This window comes from Moschus berezovskii, chromosome 3, assembly GCF_049115385.1.
Source record: "Moschus berezovskii isolate FMDL1 chromosome 3, NW_MosBer_1.0, whole genome shotgun sequence".
Classification (NCBI taxonomy): Eukaryota; Metazoa; Chordata; class Mammalia; order Artiodactyla; family Moschidae; genus Moschus; species Moschus berezovskii.
Genome location: NC_142462.1, coordinates 65,031,502 through 65,055,100, shown reverse-complemented (window position 1 = coordinate 65,055,100; position 23,599 = coordinate 65,031,502). Strand labels below are relative to the sequence as shown.

Genomic DNA, 23,599 nt, shown 5'->3' with positions numbered 1-23,599 from the left:
CTGTGACATTAGTCTAGACAAGGCAAGATAAACCTTGGGCCTCAAGTGTTTGTGTCACTCAAGTGGGATGTGGTAAAGGCAGAGGTAGGGGTGGGAGAGCCAGTAGGAGGGAAAAAGCTAATTTATTAAGTTTCCTTTTCCATAGAATTTCTAGGATCCAACACATTCATAAATAAAAACACCTTATACACACATTTCACTTTTCTGTTCTTTAACTGTCACTGTCCCCGAAACCCTCTTTATCTTCCCCCAAACTTTTTAAAACATTTTTATTTCACAAAGTTTTTAGACTGAAGTAAGGTATCTCTGAAAAGAGAAAAAATGACAAGAACATTTCTCCTGGATGACATTCTACATGTGTTCACCTCCCTCAGGAATCCATAGCTTGCTGTGTTCTAATACTGCAAGGTGCCATGTTTTGCCAAAATATGTCGAAGGATAAAGTTGAAACAAGTGTTAATTAAAGTCAATACACTGGAGGTTGACTCTAGAGAAAGCCAACCTAAAGAAAACTAATAAGCCCAAATGGTGTTAAAGAAGCAAATCCTGGGTAATTAAGAGAGAAATCATACGGTGAGTATGAAATGGAGTCATAGCACCAATCATGAAGAGCTACTTGTCTGACAATGTTTATTAACACCTTGCACCTCTTAAATTTATTACTCTGTAAATTTGACGGGCTTGACACTTTCCTCTGTTTCACAGGCCCTGTTTCACTGGGAAGCCTTCAAAATATCACTGTAGATGAGATAAAGATAAGGCCACAGCAGTTGGAACAAATTCAAAAAGAGTTCAGTAACTACAATCAAATGGGGTTGATTTGTGGCTTATCCTAAATGGGCAACAGGCTTTTATCAGTTCTGTAAACCTTGATTCTGTCCTATGAATGCCTTGGATAAAGTCACAGAGGACAAGCTCATCATACCAAGTAAAACACTGTCCCCAGCCATAGGGGCTAGTCCAGTGCCTCTTCTGTGCTAGACAATTATTGTCACTTTTGAAGCTGGAAAATAAAAGTTTCTGTACTTCTTAAAAACAAAAGACCATATGTAAGTGACTATAGGATTTTTTTGAACTTAGATTATGATGATGGTACTTAGTAGCAGATAGTTAGACAGTAGTCAGGTACTTTGCCAAGTGCTGTAAGTAGAATATCTCATTAAATCCTCACATAAACCTTATAACAAGGTCCTATTATTTCCATTTTACAGATGAGGAAACTGAAGTACAGAGATTAAGAAACATGTCCAATGTATTATCAGTATCTCTGCTTTACCCATGAAAATGTAATTCAATAGGTAAGAACATTCATCAAATAAGCTAGCGCAATTCAGCCTTTGCCTCCAAAAGACCAATGCCCTAAACAAGAAAGATATTAGTCCCACCCTAATTGGCCAGACAAGTTGTCAAACAATGATTTCATTTCTACGAACGAGACAGAACATGTATACTTCAGACCATAAACAATACGGAGAAGGCACTCATCAGTGGAGCGATGAGGGTGACAAGAAGTTAACTGAACTTTGAACTGTTGAGGTTACAAGCAGAAAAACTCAACCCAGTGGATAGAAGGTAAAAGGAAACTAGTTCAACATGAAACAAGTCATTCTGAGAGATGACATGAGATGTGATGATGTGATCTTGGCCATTTAAGTACTCAGGTACAGCCAGGAAACCATCCCCAGGACCCGAGGAAGAAACTCTTGCACTGGACATGTAGCTGAGCTGGATGGCCCTTTGTATGTGTAGCAGGCACTTCCTTACCTCCCCAAAGATGTCCAGGCCCTAATCCCATGAACCTGTGAATAGGTTACCTTACATGACAAAAAGGGTTTTACAGACATGATTAAGTTGAGACTCTTGTGACGGGAAAATTTTCTTTGATTATGAGAATGGGCTCAATTTAATTTCAAAGATCCTTATAAGAGGGAGGCAAAAAGTCAGAGTCAGAGAAGGAGATACAATGAGAGAATCAGAGGTTGAATGATGTGGGGCCATGAGCCAAGGAGTACAGGCCACCTCCAGGAGCTAGAAAAGACAAGGAAATGGATTCTCCAGGAATCATCAGAAGAAATACAGCCCTGCTGATACTGTGATATTAGCCCAGAGAGACCCGTGCAAACTTCTCATCCCCAGAACTGTAGTACACTTGCATTGTTTTAAGCCACTCCATTTGTGCTGATCTGTTACAGCAGTCATAGGAAATGAATACAATATGCTTTGCACACTTAAACTTCCATTACCTCAGGACATCTTCAAGGAGGGGACAGAACAAGGGGCAAGGGCAAGGTTCCCAGATAATTGAAATCAAAGCAAACCACATACAAGGAAAATTTATGCATGGGATGAAAAATTAACTTTGTATTTCTCACATGGAGTGCACTTGAGTAAAACATACCTGGTGTTCTTGTTTCTGTCTTATTTTAAGAGTACTCTGAGATGTTGAATTTTTGAGGGGGTAGATTTTTAATTTTATTTTTGATGACTATCAAACAATCAGTGGCAAATGATAGCAACAGCAGTCATGAGGGGCTTTCCAGGCAGCAGTGCAGAGAAAAAGGAGCAGGAACAAGTTGCCCTTTACACTCTAGGACAACACATGCATCTCTGATAGTAGCAGTTGGGGAAAGTCCTACACCCATGGGCAGTGGGGCATGTCAGCTTCCTAATCTGGGGGAACCAGCCTCTCCCCCAGTGTGAACTTGGGTGGGGATCCACCCTTAGAGTGACACAATAGGCTCTTAGCCTCTCTCTCTCCTTGGTCACTGTGGCATTCATTGGTTAAGAGAATGCTGTCCCCTTGGTAAGGACATGATCAGGGGGTTCAGATTTAAACAGACCAGTTGAAACTGTTGATGTAGAGGTCCATGACTTGGCCTGGGTGGTGGTGAATTTTAGGATATATTTTTTAGAGAAGACCAAGTCAAGTAGGTTCCCACCTCTTTCTCTAAAAGAATGATTATTTGAGGCAATTCCATCTGGTGATGTACATATCTCTTCCAGTAAGTGGTAATAATACTAATAATATATATATTTAAAAGAATAAAACTATATATCTTCTTAAATGGGAGGCAAATATACCTACAACATTTTTCTTTCCCCAGTCTTGTAAATCATTATCTAGTCAACTTTGACCTAACAGAAGTTTGACTTACCTGAACTATTGCCTAAAAAACAAAAAGGAGGCTTACTCTTGAAGACACTTGGAAAATAAACTTAAATCTTGAAATCACTATCACAGCTACTATTGCTGGCAACCATTTGAAACACAGGCTCTATTAATAATTTTTAGCAAGGTCTTCTAGTCTCCAAATCTCAACCCTTCATGGCCCCATCATTCTAAGACTTTCCCATAATTCCTTGTAGGATTAGTAACTTTAAAGATGTTCTAAAATTGAATGTACTGGAAGGAATTAATTAGAGTGGCTCAGTGGTAAAGAATTCACCTAGCAATGCAAGAGACTCAGGAGATGTGGGTTTGATCCCTAGGTCAGGAAGAACCCCTGGAGGAGGAAACAGCAACCCACTCCAGTATTCTTGCCTGGAGAATCTCATGGACAGAAGAGCCAGGTGGGCTACAGTCCACGGGGTCACAAAGAGTTGGATGCAATTGAGCCACTGAGCACACACACACAACAAACAGGGACAGTTTTACTGGTTGATATGTGAGAATCCCATGGACAGAGGGGCCTGGTGGGCTATAGTCCACGGGGTCGCAAAGAGTCGGACATGACTAAGCAACTAACACACACACATACACATGAGAATGAGTCTCTGCACAGGTAGGGAAGATAAAGTATGGAGACCAGGATGACTGCCTAGAAAGAATCATAAACTCAGAATAAGAGTGGACCCTTAGGGTGGGAGGAGGGCATAGCCTGATCACCCATGACATGCCTGACACATCAGCCGACTTTGTTCCAAAATGTCTGGTGGGTGGAAAATTAGTCCTTCCTGATATTCAGCAAAGGATCAAGCTCTGCTTTGTACAGTCTGTTAAGACATTTAGAGCTTGGCTGTTCAATCCTGTAACCACTGCCACACATGGCAACTGAGTCCTTGAAATGGGACTTGGCTGAAAAGAGATGTGCTGTAAAGTATAACAGTTACCAGCCTTCAAAGACTTAATTGAAATAGTGTAAAATAACTTATTACAAAAGTTTTATATGGACTATCTATTAAAAGGATATTTTGGATACATTGGGTTAAATAAAATATACTGTTAAAATTAATGTCATCTCTTTCTTCCTACCTTTTGTTCAAGTGGTTACTAGAAAAGTTAAAGTTACATTTGTGGCTTGTATTATATTTCTACTGGAGAGCACCGATTGAAACATTCTCATAAGCTCAGAGACCAGACCATGGAACTTTCTGCAGGGTTATTTGGTTTGTAGGTGGCAGTAATGGAGCTTCACAGGGCGAAGCTTTTCTTCTTTGGAAATTCGGTAGGGCTAAGAAATAAAGTGCTGAATGACTGCCCCTTAGTAACAGAGGACTTCATGACAAGGCAAAAACATAGGGGCATGTTGCCTCTTTATACCAGGTGACATTCCAGAGATCAACCCGTGTAAAAGACAGACCAAGAGATGAATCTCTATTTCCATGTTTTTCCCATTCCAAAAAGAGTTTGGCATTGATGACATTCTGTGACCCTCAAGAAAAGTTGTGTGTATGTTCCCATTAGTATCAGGACCACAGATAATTCATTCTGCAGAAAGGCAGTGACTAAGTTAATGAAGGTCCTGTAGGTACAAACACACGCCTCACCCATCCTGACCTCTATCAGAACACAAATTAACCCTGAAGGACAAGTCTAGAGAAAGGAAAAAAAAAAAAAAAAAGCCATCACATTAGCAGACTGTCAGTACAACACTGGGATCAGAAATGCTGTTCACATACATTTTTCTCATTGAAAACTCAGCTCAAGTTTTCATCAAAGCCACGAGTGAGAGAGTGAAAATTAATTGGCAAGTCAAAATTCTGAAAATAAAGAAAAAACAATGGCTGTTACATTTGCCAATGTAAAACATTCCATTGAGTTGTAAAGTTGCTTTCTTTTCAGCTATTTAAGTTTATACACACATCTCTCCCTTCTCCATCCAATCTGTAAGACTCAGAAGCCAAAGAAGAAAAAAAGAAATGAAAGAAGAAAAAGAAAGTACTTTTAAAAAAATCTCTTGCAGTCTCAGGCACTACAGACGTGTGTCTGGGAAGATTGAGTCCCTGGTCAGCATCAACCCTGCCATTATAACGTGGTGCCAGGAAGGGACAGAAGCAAGCCTGATTCCACAGTAAGTTCATTTCCACCATTAAAGCCAGATAAGAGCTGCGTGAGCACAGCACATCCCAGACAATTATTCAGCCAGTGAAGTGTCATGTTGCTTGATATTTTTTCCATTTCTCAATGAGACTGCTCGGAGACCAAGCTGAGGAATTCTTCCAGCAGCTGGCTCATTCTGTTCTAAAATATGTTTTTTTATATTAGATTTACACATCAATTTGCTTCCCAGTGGGATGAAATTTTTTTCTTTTCTGCTAAAGAGGAAATACTAGCTATTTATAGCAACTAAAGGAAATAATGAATGGTTCCAAGAGCCAATGGATAACATGCCATCAAGTAAACATTTTTGACAATAGTAACAGGAGATACTCAGGCAGACTGGGTCTTTAAGCTCGGTCAGGTCATCTCAGGAAACTTCCTAGGATGTTCTCTTAGCCCTCCCTGCGTGAGTGGTTTCCATCAGGAGATCAAATGCCACAGTGATCAACGCCGGTCAGTTTCTGTAACACGTTAGGTCTTTATGGATAACAAGCCCACCACTAAGTCTTACAGCTGTAACAGGGGCCTTGTCCAAAGCAATATTCACAGTTTGCTTTTTACACATGGGATTTAAACAGTGACTTAAAGGATCTTGTTTCTAAAAATACTGTCAACAATTTGATACTGTTTGGTTTTTCTATTTTTTGCTCGGTTGTGTAGAGTAGGATGCAGAATCCTACGAAAGACTATTACTTGGCATTTTAGTGTGAATCTCCTTAATCTCTACCATTTCCATTCAGAAACACTTTTTTGGATTCTCTTTTGGAGTTTCCTTTGGTTGCTAATATAGATCTGATGTATATATACAAATAGAACTAAAAATACATATAGTATTTGCACATGGCTGCTTAGTTACATACACATATACCTCTGATGGAAAATCCTCCAAGAAAGGCTAACCATTGCTTAATAAATGTTCTTATCAAAACTTGTAAGGATTTCCCCTAAGTGACTTCAATAATACTTCTCACCAAAGGGTAAAATATTTTCTGTATTCAACTTTAGTTTTCCTTCTTATTATGGTCATAATGAAAAGCAGGCATGGCCCCCACAAGTTATCCATCCTGATGTGAAAAAAATGTAAAGATTAAAAAAAAGAATTAAGTATCTCAATTTATTCTTCAGCATGGCCCATTTGAAGTCTTTGATGCTGATAGTTTGAAAACTTTCTCAAGTGCCAAAAGGAGACAAAATAGCCATATTTTATCATGTGGTTCATTCTGAGTCACTTACCAGGCATAATAATATTAGAAAAACCCAACTTCCTGGTGATGGATACTCCATGAGAAAATACTGATGAGTATTCCCTTCTGATTTGTTCAATGTCTCCATGCAAGAGTTGTAAAGAAACAGCTAAACCTAAATTAAATGAGACGAGAATTAAAAACAGAAGGACAGAAATAGCATGAACAGAAACTGAAATTGTTTCAACAAGTCCAAATCTATGGTATCATTGTTTTAAACTAAAGATTAGCATTCAGACAAAATTAACAGAGTCTATAAGATAAATATCCAGAGAACACTTTTCCAACTTGACCACCTTAGTTTATCCACTTATAAAGAAGATCCCTAGAAGCTAGAAAAAACTTGAACAGAACACTAAGAAGATGAAGTCTGGTTGCTAGTCCCAACACCCACTTCTCCATTTCCTGCCTGACAGAAACACCCCTGCACAAAACTCATCCTTGCAAATGGCAGGGGCTATTCAGCCCTGGAAGACACTGAACTTAAAATGGGAGTTCTAATTTCTTAAAAACTCTATCAAGTCTGTAAATAATTACTTATCAAATACCATAAAGATGAGCACAAATCTAAAGACATTAAAATTCAAGGATTTTAAGGATATCCATAGAGCTGTTTCTTTTTTTTTTTAAGTAAGAAAGGTCATTAAAATGAAACCAACATTGTATTCTTAATATTATATATGGTACAAACTCATAATCACATTATTTTCCATCGAGCACATAGAGCAAGATGCAGGCCATTTTGATAAACAAAAGGAAATTTAGTCAGAAAATGGTAACAATTATCTCTTTTTGTTACCCCAATTATAGTGACATGACCACAGTAGAATATATTGAAGACACTGAATGACATTTTTCATACCTCATTTTTCCAAACCTCAGGCAAGAGCTAGAGGAAAAAAATTAACGTCTTATCTTTTTAAATATGTTTCCCTATTTTCAACATGCTGCTTCTCTTTTAGTTCCCTATTCCTTTTTCCATCTATTATTTTAAAACAAAGAAAAAAAAGTTCATCACTTACATTAGTAATAGAAAATGAAACCAGTCAAAGGTGACTTATATTTAAAAAAAAACTTTCAATCATCGTTAACCTGAACTCAAAATGAATGTGGATGATGGAATCAAGAGGATGATCAAACCATTCTCTAAAAATCCTCCATCTACATTCTTATCACCCTTTTTACTCAATAACACCCTTACTACTGTGCCACTTGTCACTCCCAGTTCCTAACACACAGCACTACAAAGCCAACTGCCAACACACACCATAAGCCTGGCAACAATCAGGTTGGGATGAAACAAATGTAAGATATCTGCTATGCATCTAGATTAGGATCTTCCTTTCACTCCCCTTCAGCAATAAGAAGCAACAACAACAAAAGCAGTGCTCTGTTGGCTTGTTGCTTGCTTTTCAGAGTGCATAAAACATCAGAAAAATTTGTCTTTTTTAAAAAAGCGTTATGCTCAGAGAGAAGATGAAGCCTTTCCTGGGGTTCAAACCAAACCTGGATGAGGCATACTGAAGGGGCAGCGACGTAAGCAAAGAAGGCCAGGATGTGGCTGCATCACTGTGTCCTCTGCTGTGTGGATCTAATAGAATGTTGGTGTTGGAAAGCTGCTTTGAGAATTAGATTAAATCTGGCAGGCACTCAGGAACTTTAATTAAATCGTCATCTTATTTTTACCGAACTATCTTTTAGCTCACTCCCTACCCTCACCCCACGTGAGCCGGGTGACGGAGGTGATAAAATGGAGGAGCATCAGCCCTCCGAAAGCCACATGGAAGGAAGCAGGGGAGAATGAGCAGTCTGGATGGTTTGATGGTGACAACTTTGATGTGGTACTATTGGCTCCTTTTAAATCCCAGAGGCAGGCGAACGAAGATAAACTAACACATGTTATAATCCATCTGTCTCAGCAGCTATTTCTTCTTGACTCACGCTCTCCACTACCCCCACCTCATTACTGGTCTCTCTGTTCTCCTCCTACTCCTGTCCTTTTGCCTTCAAAACATTCACCCACAACTGTCACCATCATCATGAACATCATCAGGGTCTGGTATTTGTACAATAGCAGTGTGTGCCAGATAGGGTATGTAATAATAGTACCTCCTGCTGGGTAGAACACTGTTCCAGTCCTGGGGTACTATCAGCAATGCTTTCAAAAAGAGAATCACATGCACTCAATTCCTGAGGTCCTGTGATGTTTTGCAAGAGCAGATCATTTTATTAGAACTTCTAATCAAAGGACCTGATCAGAGATACTAGCAACCTTATATTGTATGTATAAAGTAAGAAGAGAAAAGATGAAAGGCAAGATACAAGGATGTATTAATATATGATAGGGTTCTTGCTCCATAGAAGCTGATCATCCAATAATGAAAGACACACACACGTAAGTAGAATATGAAGCAGTATGGGTTAAATGCATGACAGGAATATTACAGTAAAGAAAAATTATGACTGATTGAATTTGAAATTTCAGGGAAGAATTTTTATGACAACTAATAAAATTAGGTTAAATTTTTAATTTTACAAATAGATCAATAATGTCCCACAATCAGTTTTTTCTGTCACTTAACATAAATACCAAAAATGAAGTTGCTAAGGAAAAAATGTTACTCTTAATAGAAGAAACAAGCATTAAGCTAAACTTTAAAAAATCACTCTAGATATTTATGACCCAGTTTCCCAATTATAAAGATTTTTAAACTAATTTTAAACAGAGACAGTCATTAATTAATAATGAATCTAGAATCACAAAGCAACATTTTTTCAAGATTAAATAGCTTATGGAACAGAACTACAGGATAGAAAGGCTTAGTATCTGTTAACCAAATGTGCTTGATTCTTTGGGAACTCTAATTTCTTAGGAATTGAAGCTAACTCACTCTGTGAGATGATTTCTTTTAAATTCATGAAATTCTGCACTTTTATATAAAAAATGGCAAGCACAGCCAGATTTATTAAGCAGCAGGCAAAAATGATTTTAGACTAGATCAGCCATTTTGCCACCAACGAACCAAATAACATATAGCAAATGTATAACAGTGCAAACATGGAAATTCACGGCAAATATATTTGATAAATACACGTCATGATTAAGTGTGCAGTATAAGAAGCCTGTCATACAACATCATGACCCTGCCTCAATGTTAACATCTCTGTGCTTTCTTTGGTTTTCACATTTGTAAAATAACTCCATAAAATACTTTGGGCAATGCCTGCTATAAAGGAAGTGCTTAAAAATGTTTGCAGCTGCTACCACAACTACCACTGCTGTTACAATCATGCGATTGTTTCTCTTTCAGTTGTGCTCATTTGGTATTTAAGCAGTACACTAACTTTTCTTCAATGACTTCTTTAAAATAATTTAAGAAATTCTGCTTAGTTCTTTCTCATCAATAAAGCTAAGCACCAAGAGGACAGCTCAGTTCAGTTGCTCAGTCATGTCCGACTCTGCGACCCCATGGACTACAGTAGGCCAAGCTTCCCTGTCCATCACCAACTCCCAGAGCTTGCTCAAACTCATGTCCATCAAGTCGGTGATGCCATCCAACCATTTCATCCTCTGTCATCCCCTTCTCCTCCTGTCTTCAATCTTTCCCAGTATCAGGGTCTTTTCCAGTGAGTCATTCTTTACATCAGATGGCCAAAGTATCGGAGCCTCAGCTTCAGCATCAGTTCTTCCAATGAATAGTAAGGACTGGTTTCCTTTAGGATTGACTGGTTGGATCTCCTTGCAGTCCAAGGGACTCTCAAGAGTCTTCTCCAACACCATAGTTCAAAAGCATCAGTTCTTCAGCGCTCAGCTTTCTTTATAGTCCAACTCTCACATCCATACATGACTACTGGAAAAACCATAGCCTTGACTAGACGGACCTTTGTTGGCAAAGTAATGTCTCTGCTTTTTAATATGCTCTCTAAGTTGGCAGGGACCAAGACCATCCCCATGGAAAAGAAATGCAAAAGAGCGAAATGGCTGTCTGAGGAGGCCTTACAAATAGCTGTGAAAAGAAGAGAGGCGAAAAGCAAAGGAGAAAAGGAAAGATATAAGCATCTGAATGCAGAGTTCCAAAGAATAGCAAGGAGAGATAAGAAAGCCTTCCTCAGTGATCAATGCAAAGAAATAGAGGAAAACAACAGAATAGGAAAAACAAGAGACCTCTTCAAGAAATTTGGGGATTCCAAGGGAACATTTCATGCAAAGATGGGCTCGATAAAGGACAGAAATGGTATGGACCTAACAGAAGCAGAAGATATTAAAAAGAGGTGGCAGGAATACACAGAAGAACTGTACAAAAAAGATCTTCACGACCAAGATAGTCACGATAACGTGATCACTGACCTAGAGCCAGACATCTTGGAATGTGAAGTCAAGTGGGCCTTAGAAAGCATCACTACGAACAAAGCTAGTGGAGGTGATGGAATTCCAGTTGAGCTATTTCAAGTCTTGAAAGATGATTCTGTGAAAGTGCTGCACTCAATATGCCAGCAGATTTGGAAAACTCAGCAGTGGCCACAGGACTGGAAGAGGTCAGTCTTCATTCCAATCCCAAAGAAAGGCAATGCCAAAGAATGCTCAAACTACCGCACAATTGCACTCATCTCACACGCTAGTAAAGTCATGCTCAAAATTCTCCAAGCCAGGCTTCAGCAGTATATAAACCGTGAACTCCCAGATGTTCAAGCAGGTTTTAGAAAAGGCAGAGGCACCAGAGATCAAATTGCCAACATCCGCTGGATCATGGAGAAAGCAAGAGAGTTTCAGAAAAACATCTATTTCTGCTTTATTGACTATGCCAAAGCCTTTGACTGTGTGGATCACAATAAACTGTGGAACATTCTGAAAGAGATGGGAATCCCAGACCACCTGACCTGCCTCTTGAGAAACCTGTATGCAGGTCAGGAAGCAACTGTTAGAACTGGACATGGAACAACAGACTGGTTCCAAATAGGAAAAGGTGTACGTCAAGGTTGTATATTGTCACCTTGCTTATTTAACTTATATGCAGAGTACATCATGAGGAACGCTGGGCTGGAAGAAGCACAAGCTGGAATCAAGATTGCCGGGAGAAATATCAATAACCTCAGATATGCAGATGACACTACCCTTATGGCAGAAAGTGAAGAGGAACTCAAAAGCCTCTTGATGAAAGTGAAAGAGGAGAGTGAAAAGGTTGGCTTGAAGCTCAACATTCAGAAAACAAAGATCATGGCATCTGGTCCCATCACTTCATGGGAAATAGATGGAAAAACAGTGGAAACAGTGTCAGACTTTATTTTTTTGGGCTCCAAAATCACTACAGATGCTGATTGCAGCCATGAAATTAAAAGACGCTTGCTCCTTGGAAGGAAAGTTATGACCAACCTTGATAGTATATTAAAAAGCAGAGACATTACTTTGCCAACCAAGGTCCGTCTAGTCAAGGCAATGGTTTTTCCCGTGGTCATGTATGGATGTGAGAGTTGGACTGTGAAGAAGGCTGACCGCCGAAGAATCGATGCTTTTGAACTGTGGTGTTGGAGAAGACTCTTGAGAGTCCCTTATACTGCAAGGAGATCCAACCAGTCCATTCTGGAGGAGATCAATCCTGGATGTTCATTGGAGAGACTGATACTAAAGCTGAAACTGCAATACTTTGGCCACCTCATGCGACGAGTTGACTCACTGGAAAAGACTCTGATGCTGGGAAAGGTTGGGGGCGGGAGGAGAAGGGGACGACGGAGAATGAGATGGCTGGATGGCATCACGGACTCTGTGGACATGAGTTTGAGTGAACTCCGGGTGTTGGTGATGGACAGGGAGGCCTGGCGTGCTGTGATTCATGGGGTCGCGGAGAGTCGGACACGACTGAGCGACTGAACTGAACTGAACTGAAGTTGGTCACAGCTTTTCTTCCAAGGAGCAAGTGTCTTTTAATTTTGTGGCTGCAGTCACCATCTACAATGATTTTAGAGACCAAGAAAATAAAATCTGTCACTGTTTCCATTGTTTCTCCATCTATTTGCCATGGACTGATGGGAATGGATGTTGTAATCTTAATTTTTTGAATGTTGAGTTTTAAGCTGGGTTTTTCACTCTCCTCTTTCACATCAAGACACTCTTTAGTTCCTCTTGATTAGATTAGAATAGAGATGCTTAGATCAGATTAGAGATGCTTAATATTTTTTGATGAATGGATTATAAACTCTCCCTGTTCATTGTTTCCTATTTTCTTTTTCATTATGAACCCATTTTTCTACCTTTTATTTAGTCTTTTCCTGATAGTTTATTATCTAAACTTCTAGGAGACATGGTTTAGGGAATACACAAGTGATGCTTAGAAATAACCCCTCTAATACTGGGCTTGAAAGAACTGTTCTCTGTTTTAAAAAGGTGATGAGAGGAGATGATTCCCCAATGAGACAGAAAAATCTAAGCTTAAGCCACTGAATTTAAATTAACTCAGCAGTTTGGAAAAATCCATAGCAATGAAATCCAGGGTAAGTAACCAGTCCCAGTGGAGGAGCCTGAAAAAAGGAAATGTATAATCATTCCACACGATCACATTCACTCCCACAGTTCATGCGATTCCTGTGAATAAAGCAACACCCACTGAAAATGAGTCACAGTAAAATAACAACAGCAGTAATCCAACATAAATTAATCAGCAATGAAGGAAAAGGAGCAGACAAATCATGTCTTGACTTCCATGGAATATTTAAAACTTAAACTTCCAATTGTCAGGAATATGTTCACACCCTTCCTCCCTGTTGTAGCACCGACTGGAGTGTTTACCCCTCCAGTTTGGACCTTCCTATACAAGTCAGCGGGGCTTCCCTCATAGCTCAGTTGGTAAAGAATCTGCCTGCAATGCAGGAGACCAGGGTTCGATTCCTGAGTCCGGAAGATCCTCTGGAGAAGGAAATGGCAACCCACTCCAGAATCCTCGCCTGGAGAATCCCAAGGACAGAGGAGACTGGCAGGCTACAGTCCATGGGATCGCAAGAGTCAGATGTGACTTGGTGACTAAACCACCACTACCACCATACAGGTCAGCAAGATGTCCCTTCCTTTCTTTGAAGCTTTGTTTTCTATTTCTTACCGCATCTTGGTTATAATTTATCCAGCATTTTTATGTGTTTGTAGTTGAAGAAGATGTTACAAGAGGCAGTCTACCGTATTTCAAAAGCCAATTTATTTAAAAATCTTTGCAATCCCTATTGTTTCCCAACAACACAAGCAGTCTGTGAAGAATATAGAATAGCGTGCCTTCAATGTACAATTAAAGATCCAACCAGTCCATTCTAAGGGAGATCAGTCCTGGGTGTTCATTGGAAGGACTGATGCTAAAGCTGAAACTGCAGTACTTTGGCTACCTCATGCGAAGACTTGACTCACTGGAAAAGAGTCTGATGCTGGGAGGGATTGGGGGTGGGAGGAGAAAGGGACGATAGAGAATGAGATGGCTGGATGGCATCACCGACTCGATGGACATGGGTTTGAGTGAACTCCAGGAGTTTGTGATGGACAGGGAGGCCTGGCGTGCTGTGATTCATGGGGTCGCAGAGTCGGACACGACTGAGCGACTGAACTGAACTGAACTGAATTAAGCAAGCAAAAATTTACTCTATTTATATAGTATTTAAGAACTATCAATATCAAAAATATTTAATTCAAAGACTGCCCTTTGCTTCAAAAAAATTTACAAATGTGCCAAATTAAAGTATGAAATAAAATCATAATAGATTAAGTAACCGACTTAAAAAATGCAAAAAGTACTTGACACCACACAATTACATTTTTAATTTTAATTCTCCTGAGTTTCTATACAAGTATAGAAGAAAAATGGTAGCATATTAAAGTATATGTTCTGCAAATACATGTGCTAAAAACATCTGAGCTAAGAATAGATATGATAAAAGAGAAAAATATTATCACAAATGGGGTAGCCAAAGATCACATTACAAACTCAAACTAATAACAAACAAATTTCTGAAGTGACCTATAGGGGAAGAAATGAAGAACATAGTTGGCATATATCTATTAATCCTGAGTCATTTAATTTTCTCAGTTAGAAATCTCATGAAGTTTGATGACCAAACTGAAATGGTCTTTTCATTTTCAGCATTTAAAAACATCCACATGCTAAGAGAAGGCCAAAAACCTTACTTCATTTAATTTTTCTCAAAATAAAGTATGGCAAATAGAGAACCCTGAATTAGGTTTTTATCTCAATATAGCCAGAATACTGTAAAATTAAAAGAAACTCATTTTGGAAGATAAGACTAATTGAACAAGCTTAAAAGATTTGAAAAAAAAAATCATCCTATATAACACAGCAAAATCTAAATGAAAAAAGGCAGGGAATAATTTATTAAAGGAGGTGTTTTCTTTTGTTTTGTTTAGAATGGAGTAAAGAGAAGACACATAATATACAGCAGGGAGCTGTGAGCAAAGACAGAAAAACATAGATGGGTAAAAGAAATGTCTTTGCCTGGTTTTATTTTGAAATCACTGAGGTCTTCTGGTTCCTAGTAAAATTATTGAAGGCTATATCCCTAGTTCAATTTCTAATACTGTCATAAAGGCATACACTTCTGGGGTATGAACATTTACAGTACCATAACAACAGACTGGTTCCAAATAGGAAAAGGAGTACATCAAGGTTGTATATTGTCACCCTGCTTATTTAACTTATTTGCAGAGTACATCACGAGGAACGCTGGGCTGGAAGAAGCACAAGTTGGAATCAAGATTGCTGGGAGAAATATCAATAACCTCAGATATGCAGATGACACTACACTTATGGCAGAAAGTGAAGAGGAACTCAAAAGCCTCTTGAGGAAAGAGGAGAGTGAAAAGGTTGGCTTGAAGCTCAACATTCAGAAAACAAAGATCATGGCATCTGGTCCCATCACTTCATGGGAAATAGATGGGGAAACACTGGAAACATTGTCAGACTTTATTTTGGGGGGCTCCAAAATCACTGTGGATGCTGATTGCAGCCAGGAAATTAAAAGACGCTTACTCCTTGGAAGGAAAGTTATGACCAACCTAGACAGCATATTAAAAAGCAGAGACATTACTTTGCCAACAAAGGTCCGTCTAGTCAAGGCTTTGGTTTTTCCCGTGGTCACGTATGGATGTGAGAGTTGGACTGTGAAGAAAGCTGAGTGCCGAAGAATTGATGCTTTTGAACTGTGGTGCTGGAGAAGACTCTTGAGAGTCCCTTGGACTGCAAGGAGATCCAACCAGTCCGTTCTAAAGGAGATCAGTTCTGGGTGTTCATTGGAGGGACTGATGCTAAAGCTGAAACTCCAATACTTTGGCCACCTCATGCGATGAGCTGACTCACTGGAAAAGACTCTGATGTTGGGAGGGATTGGGGGCAGGAAGAGACGGGGACGACAGAGAATGAGATGGCTGGATGGCATCAGCGACTCGATGGACATGAGTTTGAGTGAACTCCGGGAGTTGGTGATGGACAGGGAGGCCTGGCGTGCTGTGTTTCATGGGGTTGCAAAGAGTCGGACACGACTGAGCGACTGAACTGAACTGAACTCTATGTGGCTACTAATTTCAAAATCCAAAGAAGGGTATATTGGTAGAATGCAGGGGGAGACATGAAAGAGAGGCTGGGCCAGAGACTGAAAGCCTGCCTTACAAACCACACAGGAAAGAGTCAAGGCATCACAGTGATGAACCAATAAAACTTGAAATGGAAAATGAGATACAGAACAGGCTTTTATATGACAAAAAGGATTCTGGCAGTACAACAGAAGAAGACTTGGCAGGATACAAATTATGGATAAATTTAATAGTCTAGGTGAGAACTAAGGAGGGATTAAAATTAATATCATTGGTTATTATAGAGGATAGGCATGAACTTCAATGACTGTTTTGAGCATACAGAGACTGTGAAAGTAAACGTACGTCGAAACCAGTCTCTTCCACTCAGTCTCCAATTTCATCTTTTTTCCACTCTTATCAATCAATACTGAAATCCTGAATCCATAGGTTCCAAACTTTTCAAAAATCTCTGACATCTGTCTTTGATGTCCTCAATAACCTGTCCCAGGTTTTATCCCAAAATGACCATCCAAGCTGCTGTTTATCTTGTTAATATGGCAAAATTCATCAAAAATCTCATATTCTTCCTTAATAATCCCATTTCTAAGGTTTTATTTTAAAGTCAAATTCTGAAATACAGGAGATGTTCCTCACATTATTACTTACAAATGTGTAAAAACTTGTGAGCATTTGAGTCCAACAAGCAGGGCTGGATACAGAAATTAGGGCCTTAAATCTCAAAGCTAGAAAAGAGAATGCAACCTCCTTCAGTTCAGTTCAGTTCAGTCGCTCAGTCGTGTCCGACTCTTTGCAACCCCATAAATCACAGCACACCAGGCCTCCCTGTCCATCACCAACTCCCGGAGTTCACTCAAACTCATGTCCATCGAGTCGCTGATGCCATCCAGCCATCTCATTCTCTGTCGTCCCCGTCTCCACCTACCCCCAATCCCTCCTAGCATCAGACTCTTTTCCAGTGAGTCAACTCGTCGCATGAGGTGGCCAAAGTATTGGAGTTTCAGCTTTAGCATCAGTCCTTCCAATGAACACCCAGGATTGATCTCCTTTAGAATGGACTGGTTGGATCTCCTTGCAGTCCAAGGGACTCTCAAGAGTCTTCTCCAGCACCACAGTTCAAAAGCATCAATTCTTCGGCGATCAGCCTTCTTCACAGAGCTCAGTAAATTATTTTTTATTTTTATTGTTTTCCTATTTGGTACTAGGAAGCCAAAGAAACAAACTTAAAGCAAACATCTGATAACTGTGTCTTTGATTCATTCATGAAATAGATGCTGTTAGTCATTAAAGAATTGGGCATTTTAAAATTTAACTACATTAAAACAAATTTTAAGTAGTACATGCATATGTCAAACTGTACTAAAGGTTCTGTTACGGAAGGAAATGTACTTCCTTACCTCAATTACCGAGTTCTGTTTATTAGACTCAATCCAAGTTTAACAACTTCTCGAGTATCCTACCACAATTTTTCTTTTTTAACTGTGATAATTGTCATAAAGAAATCAAATCAGAAGTTGAGATAAAAATAATAAAAGATAAATGGTTTTAGAAGTCATTTCTGAAAGAGTAACATTCAAGCTTGGAAAGAGATACAAATGGCGATGTAAAAAATGGGGAGACAGTGCTCCAGACAGAGAAAAGAGCATGTGCAAAGATCCTGCAACAGAAAAGAGCTTGGGGTGATGGAGAAGATGGAAGAAGGCCACTGTGTCTGAGCAGAGTCAAATGAGGCTGCAGGGGAGACCAGAAGATAAGCAGCAGTCATGGAAGCCATGATTAATTACTTTTATTGTAAATGCAACAAGGGGATCCCTCCTGGTGGCTGAGATGGCAGTCTACCTGCAATGCAGGAGACTGGGGTTCAATCCCTGGGTCCAGAAGATCCCCTGAAGAAGGAAATGGCTACCCACTCCAGTGTTCTTGCCTGGGAAATCCCATGGACAGAAGAGCCTAGTGGGCTCAAAGAGTCAGACATGACTGAGCGACTAAACACTTAACACAAATGCAACAAGAAGCCACTGGAGAATTTTAAATAAAGGAAACATGATTCAAATTGTGTTTTAAGAAAGTGTTCTTAGTGTTGTCTGGAAAATGGGATCAGAAAGAGGAAAACTGATGAGTCGTTGAGCTTCCTGGACGTGAACTTCACCTTTTTAACAAATTTGTAAAGTTTTTTGTCGATATTTCTTTTAATATGTTTTCTGATCCTTTCTCTCTCTCCTTTCCTTTTGGTACTCTCATTTTATATGTTGGTGAGCTTGGTGGAATTTTTCTGAGGTTCTGTTCCTTTTCTTTCAGTCTTTTCTGAAAAAAAAAAATTCCCCCCCCCCAATGTCCACTGTTTTCAAGAGTTCCTATAGGATTACATTTCTGCAGAGTGTTTCAAATAAAGCCATTTTCTTTCAGGAGAGCTTCCTTTTATAAACTGCCTCTTCCCTGGGCCAAATCTATGATCCACTGCTCCAGAACTGGAGTTGGGTACAGCTGTCCATTCTTTAGAGTGAGACCCCTGCTTTATGTGGCAAAAGCTAGGCTGGAGCAGTAACTTCTGGTCTCCTCGTGTGGAATCTCCAGCCAATGAGTGAGCTGGAGCAAGGTCAAATGATGCCTCACTATTCTCAACTTTCCCTGTCTGGGACAGAGCCTCTGCCTTATGAGTGGCTGCCAGATGGTAGAATGGAGACCCCAACCTCAGCCACTTCTGCCAGGAATGTAGCCTGTGCAACTCACAATTAATGGAGGTGAGAGACACTGGAGGTCTTCACTTCTTGATAAGATACAGTATCCCCTGACTGAGAGCTGAAAGGAGAAGCAGTACTACCTTCTTGGCCACAGAGCAATCAGAGCAGAACTTCCATCATGCTGAGTAGGGCCAGGTGGAAGGGAGGAAGTCGACTGTAACACAAGTGGCACAAACTCTCTCTGTTCTCATCAAGATTTAATATTATTCTTTTTTTTAAAAAAGCAATTCTTATTGGAGTATAGTTGCTTTACAATGTTGTATTAGTTTTTGCTGTTGAGCAAATTGAACCAACTATATGTATATCTGCTGATGCTGCTGCTAAGTCGCTTCAGTCATGTCCGACTCTGTGCGACCCCACAGACAGGAGCCCACCAGGCTCCCCCGTCCCTGGGATTCTCCAGGCAAGAACACTGGAGTGGGTATATGTATATCTACATCTCCTCTTTTCTGGATTTCCTTACCATTTAGGTCACCACAGAGCACTGAGTAGTTCCCTGAGCTCTACAATAAGTTCCAGTATTTTATACATAGTATCAACAGTGTATATATGTCAAGTCCAATCTCCCAATTCATCCCACACCCCCTTCTTTCCTTGGTATTCATACATTTGTTCTCTACATTTGTATCTCTATTTTAGCTTTGCAAATAAGTTCATCTGTATCATTTTTCTAGATTCCACTTTTAAGTGATGTTATATGATATTAATTTTTCTATTTCTGATTTATTTCACTCTATATCAGAGTCTCTAGGTTCATCCATGTCTCTGCAAATGGCACAGTTTGGCTCCTTTTTATGGATGAATAATATTCTGTTGTATACATATACCACATTTTCTTTATCTATTCCTCTGTTGATGGACATTTAGGTTGCTTCCTTGTCTTGGCTATTGTAAATAGTGCTGCAGTGAACACTGGGGTGCAAGTATCATTTTAAATGATGGTTTTCTCTCAGTATATGCCCAGGGGTGGGATTGCTGGGTCATATGGTAACTCTATTTTTATTTTTTTAAGGAAACTCCAAATTGTTCTCCATAGTGGATGTTATCAATTTACATTCCCACCAACAGGGTAAAAGGGTTACCTTTCAAAATCCATACCATCTCCAGCAATTTTTGTTTGTAGATTTTTTTGTTAATGGCCATTCTTACTGGTATTTTGATTTGCATTTATCTAATAATTAGTAATGTTGAGCATCTTTTCATATGCTTTTTGGCCATCTGCATGTTTCCTTTGGAGAAGTATCTACCTAGGTCTTCTATCCATTTTTAATTGGGTTGTTTATATTTTTGATACTGAGCTGCATGAGTTGTATATTTTAGGAATTAATTTTTTGTTAGTTGCTTCATTTAAACGTATTTTCTCATATTCTGAGGGTTTTTTATCTTGTTTATAGTTTCCTTTGTTGTGTAAAAGCTTTTAAGCTTAATGAGGTCCCATTTGTTTACCTTTGTTTTAATTTTCAAAATTAAGTATTAAACTTTATTCTTCAGTATTTCTTCATTTGCTGTATGCACTCAAGAAAATTTTCAGACTTTAACGCTTTTTTTTTTTTTTAACGCTTTTTTAAAAATATGATCATTACCAGTTATAGTTTAGAGTGAGTCCATGCAGCGCCTTATGCTACCACTCTGGGGCAAGACTCTGAGAACATTATTTCTTGACAGTACTTGCATACTTTGTGTTTGGTAGGCAGGAGTCAAAGGGTAAAACCTAATTGTCAGGATTTCTCAACATCAATGATAATTACTAGCATCATCTAGTGTCAGAAAAACTTCCTGAAGGTGATTATCATTAGACCCTTTCATAAATTCACCTTCAGTAAAATCGATTAATTTCTGAAATCCTAAGACCTCATTATTATCAGAGCAAGAATTTTTACTTCTATTCCCTTCTTTGTGCTTGATTTACAAAATCCATCATCTGAGTTTTGCTTTGGATACCACAGTATTCTACGTTGTGTCTATAAGGTAAGTAAACTGACTTTTAAAATAAAACACCAGCAGCATATATAACTTTCAGGGAGACATCCTGGTTGCATCAAGCAGTAAAATTCTGACAGGATCAGGCGAGGTGTTCACACAGCAAAGTCAGCCACAGAGTCTCAGGGCCTCTGGAACACAGGGAAGAAAGGAAGCCAAATGTCTGCTAAGAGTGGTGTCAAGCGAGACAATACTGTTGGAAAGTGAGTCAGCTGAGGAAAACCAAGAGGCATTAGGAAGAGATTAGAAGGAAAATCTCAGAAGGAAAATCTTTTCCTTCTGAAATAAGAATCGTTTTGGAGTTTTAATAAGCGTTTGCAATTAGTGTTGAAGGTCATAATTGTTGGTTGTGAATTGCCTCATAATGTTCTAAATAAAATTTTTACAAATCAAAACTAAAAAAAAAAAAAAAGAGAGAGAGATTAGAGTGTAGAAATGGGCCAGGTTCAGTTCAGTTCAGTTCAGGCACTCAGTCATGCCTGACTCTTTGTGACCCCCGTGGACTGCAGCACGCCAGGCCTCCCTTCCATCGCCAACTCCTGGAGTTGACTCAAACTCATGTCCATTGAGTCGGTGATGCCATCCAGCCATCCTCTGTCGCCCCCTTCTCCTCCTGCCTTCAATCTTTCCCAGCATCAGGGTCTTTTCAAATGAGTCAGTTCTTCGCATCAGATGGCCAAAGTATTGGAGTTTCAGTGTCAGCATCAGTCCTTTCAATGAATATTCAGGACTGATTTCCTTTAGGATGGATTGGTTGTATCTCCTTGCAGTCCAAGTTCTCACAAGGGTCTTCTCCAACACTACAGTTCAAAAGCTTCAATTCTTTGGCTTTTGGCTTTCTTTATAGTCCAACTCTCACATCCATACAGGACTACTGGATAAACCAAAGCTTGGACAAGGTTAGATGAAGAATTAAAATGGGAGCCATGACAGCACAGCAGGCCTTCCGAAATGTGCGTTCATTGCATGATTGAGGACGCTGAGCTGCTGCTCAAAGCCTCCCACCAGCAAGACCACATTACCCGAAGGACACATATTCTTTAATGTTTCCAGACTGAAAACTAGACACTTATGTCTTTAATGCTGCAAAGCTCAAATCTCCTCTTTCAGATGCACTTTCAAAGCCATATAAAGCAAACAATAAAAAAAAAAATCACTCCTTTTTCTGAAGGGTCATATCTTGATTTCTGACTTTCAGCCTGTATTATTCAATCTGTGAATAAGGAAGCTAACAGCAATATGTATAAACTGCCTGATGAAATAAAAATTCATATTTCAAGGCAAGACAAGAAAATTTTAACCATAAAAATTTTCTCTGCCTTTTTGGGCCCTTCTCCCCTCCTGCGTGCAATGTGCATCTGCATTGTAATGTATTAATCAGACTCCAATGGCAGAAACACCTGATCAACCATAAATTAGATCAGTTTTTCTTCTTGTGGTGCCAGTCATGTAACTCCTTGGAAGATAACATTCCCTTCTTTATCCTGTAAGGTACCTACCACTCACCTTATATGTTAACTTCATGTACAATGCCGATATACCATTTCTTTTAAAGACAGCAACTGGTGCAGAACAGACCACTCAGATAATCTGGGCTGAACCTAATTGAAATTCTTAGTGTAAATACTCACTTTATGACCTAATTAATGTTACTAGCTATACTACTTGCTGGGCCTCCCAGGTAGTTCAGTGGGTAAAGAATCTGCCTGCAATGCAGGAGACACAGGAGACTTGGGTTAGATCCCTGAGTTGGGAAGAACCCCTGGAGGAGGGCATGGCAACCCACTCCAGTATTCTTGCCTGGAGAATCCCATGGACAGAGGAGCCTAGCGGACTACAGTCCATATGGTTGCAAAGTCAGACACAACTGAAGTGACTAAGCACACATACAACTTGTATTTTCCCTATTTTGCAAGATTATTATTTCTTGATTACCAAGCAGATGATTGAGCTAATGATAATTAGGAGACTTGAAACAACTGCCAAATATATAATCCCATAAGACCAATGATTTTAAGAGTGTAAGTCTAGATACCAGAACAAGCAACAAGAAGGAACCATTCCCTAGACCATAAGAGAGTGGTAAGGCAGGTGGCGGAGAAGTTCTGGTTAATGACTTAGTTCAGAAATAGCACACTGAGTGGCCCAACAACAAAATCCTTGCCTGTCCTGGGAATGAGCATTCCTAGTTCAATGGGACAAATTGGTCATAAAATGACTCCAAAACCTTGCTCAAAACTAAGACTGAAAGGGAAAAAATAAAGCATGTTGCCCATCATATAATTACACAAGAATCAAGTCACTGCAACTGCTGACTTATAGTACAGGGCAAAGATCAGGATGAGGTACTTGTGCTCAGGGTTACGTGTGCTCAGGGAAGACTGGCAGAACTGGTCCTCACAGATTATTTTCAGGAGAAAATCTTATGAACCCAGTTTCCTGCATCTTCCCATACTTAGAAAAGCACCAATAACTAAGATATCTATACCTCAGTTCAGTTCAGTTCAGTCGCTCAGTCGTGTCCGACTCTCCGCGACCTCATGAATCACAGCACGCCAGGCCTCCCTGTCCATCACCAACTCCCGGAGTTCACTCAAACTCATGTCCACAGAGTCGGTGATGCCATCCAGCCATCTCATTCTCTGTCGTACCCTTCTCCTCCTGCCCCCAATCCCTCCCAGCATCAGAGTCTTTTCCAGCGAGTCAACTCGTCACATGAGGTGGCCAAAGTATTGCAGTT

General features: G+C 39.6%; 1 protein-coding gene across 4 annotated transcripts in view; it reads right to left on the bottom strand.

Annotated features, from left to right (window-relative positions):
• The window catches only part of DOCK4 (dedicator of cytokinesis 4), a 488,437-nt gene that overhangs the window by 191,849 nt on the left and 272,989 nt on the right, over nucleotides 1-23,599 (bottom strand). For all 4 annotated transcript variants that reach the window (XM_055420853.2, XM_055420851.2, XM_055420852.2 and 1 more), the window contains exon 13: nucleotides 6,554-6,679. In XM_055420853.2, coding sequence (XP_055276828.1) covers nucleotides 6,554-6,679 — 126 coding nt within the window. The remainder of the gene's footprint in view (nucleotides 1-6,553; nucleotides 6,680-23,599) is intronic.